The sequence below is a fragment of the Elephantulus edwardii genome, unplaced genomic scaffold (genome assembly GCF_000299155.1).
Source record: "Elephantulus edwardii isolate Elephantulus edwardi_28Jun2011 unplaced genomic scaffold, EleEdw1.0 scaffold00068, whole genome shotgun sequence".
Lineage (NCBI taxonomy): Eukaryota > Metazoa > Chordata > Mammalia > Macroscelidea > Macroscelididae > Elephantulus > Elephantulus edwardii.
In genome coordinates this window covers 11,641,123-11,647,386 of record NW_006399818.1, presented here as the reverse complement: position 1 = coordinate 11,647,386, position 6,264 = coordinate 11,641,123, and the positions used below count along the sequence as shown (strand labels likewise).

Below are 6,264 nucleotides of genomic sequence, written 5' to 3'. Positions count from 1 at the left end.
GGCACAGGACAGAGCGGAGTTTAGGGCTGTTGTACATAGGGTCGCTATGAGTCGCAGGCGACTCGACGGCACATAACAACAACAACAACATACCTCTGTAAACTATGAACTTTGAGAAATGACGTTAGTTATAGAAAGGCTTCAGGTCTTCTGCTCATATGGTTGCTGTGAGTCGTGCTCAATTCAACAACAATCAACAACAACAAACCTATTATTTATTAAACCTTTTTACCCGGAAGCAAAAATTCTAAAGACCAAGCAGATTATTATGTGCATATTCAGTATTTCGAAATTGTACCAATAGAATAGTACAAATGACCTATTTGCAACATCTTATGCTTGTATTGTTGTCATGGGACATTGAGTTAAAACCAGTTCATATCCAGTGCTTCAACAGGTTTTCAGAGCCTGTGAATTGCATAGGAGGAGATTGCCTATCTTTCTCCCATAGAGCAACTGGTAGATTCAAACCCCGTGCAATTTGCTTGGCAATGAACTCCTTATCACCAGACCACCGGATCTCCGTGTCATATATGTTTGTAGTTAAGTGCTGTTGAGTAGGAACAGACTCATAGCTGACCCGCCAGCAGGTTTTCAGATGCTGTAAATAGTATGAGAGGCAGTTGCTTGTCTTTTTCCTGCAGAGCAGCTGGTGGTCTTGAATTGCCTGCCTTTGGGTTGGCAGCCTAACTCCTTACCACTAATAGTATTTTGAGGGATAAAATATTGCTAATTAAGATAAAAATAGCATACTGCTTGTTTTATTTGAGTTATATTTAACATTTTGTGAAACTTAGTTTTGGTAGTGTTGGTGGTTTTATGTATCCGTGAATCAAATATCTAATTTGTATTTGAACTTATCAAAACCAATAATATGACTTTTTGCTAAATTTTTCACTACAGTTATATACATAGGTTATTATAATAGTCATACAATTCACTAAAGCTTTTACTATATATGCTTAGGAGGAAGAAGCAGCTGTTGAAGGGATTCAGTATAAAGCACTACGAAAATTTCACCATGGAATCAGAGTGGATGGCATAGCTTGGAGCCCAGAAACTAGACTTGATAAGTTACCTCCAGTAGTCAAGTAAGTTTGTAGTTCTTTCTATGCAGAATGTATTACTATCCTTTGATTATGGACAGTGATTGCTACTCTTTAAATATAGAAACTTTTTTTCCTCGAAATATCTTTTCCATTTTTCCTAACTTTAGATATTAGATATTTTGATATATATATTCATAATTTAATCTATCATCTATTTTTAGATTTAAATGCCTAACTATAACAGTAATGCTATGACCACATGTTGTGGCCTAATTACAAAGCTTACCTGCAGTCCAGTCAGGTTTGAAGTTTTTACAAATTCATCACTAAGCATAAAAGTACAAATCTTTTAAAATAATTAAATTGAGTTGAAGCATGAAGCAACCTTTCTGTCTCATGAAGTGAGACATGTGTACATGAAGAAGGCTACATTTTCTTATGCCCTGGCATATAAATCTATAGTTTTAGTCAATATGTTTTTAGTCAAGGGATAATTTACATACAGTGCAATGATCAGATCTAAAAAAGTTGTTTAATCAATTTTGACAAATGTGTACACTGGTTAAGCCTCTTAAAAGACAACATTTTTGCCACAAAAAAGTTCCTTTTTGCCTCTTACTAGTAAATCAGTCCCTACACCCCAACTTTTACCAAAGCCACCATTGATCAGATTTCTTTTACAATAAGTAGAATCCCAGCTCAGTGGATTAGCACAGTGACTGGAAGTGGCACAACAGAGGTTGTGAGAGTGGCGCAGGATTGGCCAGTATTTCGTTCTGTTGTTCACAGGGTCAGTAAGCTGATTGGATGGCACCTAACAGCAGCAATTTCAAAACTTTATGTCAGTTCACTCATATGGAATTTTTGGGGTCTGGCTTAATGTTTTAGAATATTTAGCCATGTTGTGTACATCAGTGAGTATATATTTATTTATACTTTTAAATACTTAGCATTCTGTGACATTGCGTGAATGTACCACAATGTGGAAATGCCTTTTTTAATGGACACCGGAGCAGTTTTCCACCGTTCTGATTAAATTTCTATGAACATTCTTGTATACAAGTTTTTATCACTATATATTTCCATAGCTCTTAATAGAATAGCTAAGTCAGTGAATTGATGTATATTTAGTATTTTAAGAAAAGTGTCAGATTCCAAAGTGCTTCTAGCATCCTGTATTCCCAACAGGAATCTAAAGATGTTCCAAATGTTACCTGCTGTCCAGTGTTCACTATTGTCACTATTTTTAGGTTTGGGCCTTTTGGTCTGTCCCACAGCACTATTTCCCTGATGACTATTGCTGTTATGTACATTTAATTGTCTTTTGTGTGCATGTGTTAAGACTTACTACACAAATCTTCTCTGTACTTTTAATTTGGTTGTTTGGCTTGTTAGTCTTTATGTATTTTGTAAAAGAAAAAGGCTTTTGTCAAATAATACTTGTTCTTATCTGTGGTTGCCTTTTTAAAAGTTTTGATAAACTCCTGTCTCTTGTGTCATTAATATAGTCTCTGTCCTAAGAAAGCCTTATGTGCAACAAGGTTGTAAAGATTTTCTGTGTTCTTTTCTAGAATATTTTCTAAACTTTGGCTAACTTAATTTTGATTAATCGCTAAGCAGTTCTTGTTGATAACCAGACAGAAACAATTGACATTCGAAGGGACAATAGTCGTCGTGTCCTTTATGCCTCTTGACTTTCAGTTGACCTTAGATCCCCAGAACATTGTGAAAGTGGACTAAGTTACATTAGCTTTCTGTAGAAATGTCTTCACAAAGCTTCTTAACATTGTGTTCTCGGCTTTGAGGAACTTTCAATATAAAGAATAACCATGTAATTAACAGGTGTGATCCTATGAGCTGTCTGATCATATGGACAGTGTGCTTTTTTATTTCTCTTTATTAACATGAACTATTCACAGAACCTGAGCCTAAACAAGAGTAAGGCTTACTACGTTCTTTAGCAGAATTAGAGATGTATGGATTCATCTCTTTCTCTAGTTTAGATATGACATTTTTGTGGTACTTTTGCCAGCCTAGAATTTTTGGCATTATATTCTATACCTTATTCATTACATGCTACCTATTATTTTGTCTTCCTTTTAATGGGTTTGTTGTTTCATATCATCATTTTGGGACAAGTTGGTGTTTTGGTTTTTTTTCTTTTGGTAAGGTGTCTTGAATCCTTTTTAGAACTAGATAAATATAAAAAAATTCAAAAACCCCATTAATTTTAAAGACAATATTTTTAGGGCAAGCTGACAGCACAGTTTTGTTGTTTGTTATTTTTTTTCTATTTTTCAAAAATAGTACTTGCTTACTAAATAAAAGGAAGAATGTGCCATTTTATTTATGTATTCTTTAACACATGGAATCTTCATGAGTCAGAATTAACTCAGTGGCAATATTTTTTCCATTTTTAAAAATAATTTTACATAATTGTGGTTAAATTGTGTATGCAAGTTCATATACTTTTAAAAGTATTTAATTTTTTAATATTATTTGTGTTTAGGTAGCTCTGGTGAATTAAGCCATAGGGAGTTGCTCTGCTAACCCAAAGATCACACCTCTGGTGGTTTAAATCCACCACCTGCTTCCTGAAAGAAAGATGGTCTTTCCCACCTGTGCCATTTACAGCCTCAGGAACCCAGTGGAGGGTCAGCCATGAGTTGATTTTCACTTGATGATTTGGGGGGATTTTTTCTTATTATTTAAATGAATTTATCATTTTCGTTATTTCTAAACTCTACATTTCTTTCTGTGGTATTCTAAAATCAGTAATTTTTTTTCGTGATTGGTCTATCAAGATGACTTAGTATTTCTCAGTCTTAGACTGAGTTCTTTAGAGAAGCAAAACCAGTGTAGCTTAGCCAAAGAGAGATTTCTTTCGAAGAAATGGCTGATGTTCTTGTAGAGGCTGGCAAGTCCCAAATCTCTAGGTCAGACCTCAAGACACAGGCTTCTGGGCAGCTGAGTTCAAGTTGTCAGCAGGCAGGCAGGGTCTTAGACTGCTGGTTTTGGAGACAGCTAGCTTTTGCAGCTGGCAATTTCAAAGTCATTGTTGAGGAGGAGGGTTACAGTTGACTGGTTTTGGAGCCCACTGGTTTCAGTGCCTGGCTCATCGAAAGATTGTCACTGAAGAGCAGAGTCACAAATAGTTGACTTTGGAAACTAGGGAGTTCAAAGTCAGCAGATATAATAGGTCTCTGGTTCTTTAAAAAGCTCTCTAGCTTTTTGCCAGAGCTCAAGAATACATACCATGCAGGCTGCACCCCTGAGGAGACCTCCCCTTAAGCAGATACAATAGATTATATCTTTACAGAACCACATCTGATCTTGCCTCATTAGCATCATGTTGTTGCTGTTAGGTGCCATCAAGTTGACTACAGCTCTTAGCAATCTTTTGTATTTTCTTATTTTATATTGGTTTACATACAATAGTCATATACATTGTGTTTTGTTTGTATACATGGTGTTTCATTCCTCCATCTCACTGTGTTTCTCTCTCCTGACAACATACCCAAAATGTGTAAGAAAGAATTTCACCTCCTTTGCCTCTAAGGATTATCCTAGTTGTACTTCTTCCAAGAGAGACTTGTTCTTGGATAGTTCATGAGACATTAAGTATTCTACAACACCACATTTCATTGTCCAATTTTCAGATGCATAGAAGTATTTGAAAAGAAGTTGGAGTTTACAACAGATAGGATTGTTACATTATAAAGAAGATCATGGTCGTATTGGCACACAGTATTAATCATCACACTCTGTGGTTCATACAGACTCGTTTTCATTTTCTTCAACTTCAGTTTAAACTTGCATATGAGTAATTGATGGTCTATTCTACAGTCGGCACCTGCTCTAGTTTTGACTGCAGATATAGCACTTTCTTCCCACAAATGTAGCCATTCTGATTCCTATACAATCGATCAGGTGAAGTCCATGTGTAAAGTTGTCATTTGTGTTTTTTACAAAAGCTCTTCGCAGTGAGTAAGTCCTTAAGTGCACAAAACTTGATCATTTTTTATCTCTGGCCTCATTTCTGTCACCAAATCCATACTTTCCAAATACCATTTTTTCTTCGTTCCCAAGAAAGATGATCCCACAGAATGTGGAAATGATCAAACAATGTAATGAATATCTCATGCAAGCAAAATATTATTGAAGATCATTCAAAAACAGCTAGAATAGTACATTGACAGAGAACTACTAGAAGTTTAAGCTGGCTTTAGAAGAGGCTGTGGCACCAGACATATCATTGCCAAATGATATCATCATGATGTCAAATGGAGCCTTGCTGAAGCAGAGAATACTGGAAAGTTTTTGTGGGGTTTTTGTTTGTTTGTTTGTTTTATTGGCTATGGAAAGGCATTTGACTGTGTGACTCATAGCAAATTATGGCTAACATTGAGAAGAATGGGAATCCCAGAATATCTAATTGGGCTTATAAGAAATCTATACCTAGACCAAGAAGCTTTTGTCTGAACAAAACAAGGAAACATTGCATAGCTTAAAATCAGGAAAGATGTGTCAGGGTTGTATCCTTTCTCCATACCTATTCAGTCTGTATGCTGAGCAAATAATTCACAAAGCCAAACTCTGTGAAGAAGAATATAACATCAGAATTGGAGGAAGATTCATCAGCAGCCTATCTTAGTTATGCAGGTGACAAAGCTTTGTGTGCTGAAAGTGAGGAGGATATGAAACGCTTACTGCAGAAGTTCAAGGACTACAGCCTTCAGTATGGATTGCATCTCAACATCAAGAAGGCATAGATTCTCACCACTGAACCAACAGTATTATGGTAGATGGAGAAAAAATGGAAGTCGTCAGTGATTTTATCCTTTTTATCCTTTTTGGATCAACAGTCAACACCCTTCCTGCCAATAGTCATATCAGAAGACGTACTGCATTGGATAAGTCTGTTGTCAAGAATCTCTCCAAAAAGCTGAAGAGCTATGATATCAGTTTGAAGACTAAGGTTCGTGTAATTCAGACCATGGTCTTCATCACTTGCTATGCATCAGAGGGCTTGAGTGTGTAAGAAATAATGAGGAAGGCACAGGATAGGGCAGGGTTCAGGTCTGCTGTTCAAAGGGTTGCTTTGAACAGGGTTGTTTTCCAGTCATGCTGGACTCAACAGCACCTAACAACTGCAACTGTGTTTCCAGTTTGGGGTGATTATAAATAATGTGTCTGTGACCAGCCTTGCACATGT

General features: G+C 36.3%; 1 protein-coding gene across 1 annotated transcript in view; it reads left to right on the top strand.

Annotated features, from left to right (window-relative positions):
* NUP37 (nucleoporin 37kDa) overlaps positions 1 to 6,264 on the top strand; it is a 75,777-nt gene that overhangs the window by 13,328 nt on the left and 56,185 nt on the right. Inside the window, exon 2 of the mRNA XM_006888541.1 lies at positions 967 to 1,091. Coding sequence (XP_006888603.1) covers positions 967 to 1,091 — 125 coding nt within the window. The remainder of the gene's footprint in view (positions 1 to 966; positions 1,092 to 6,264) is intronic.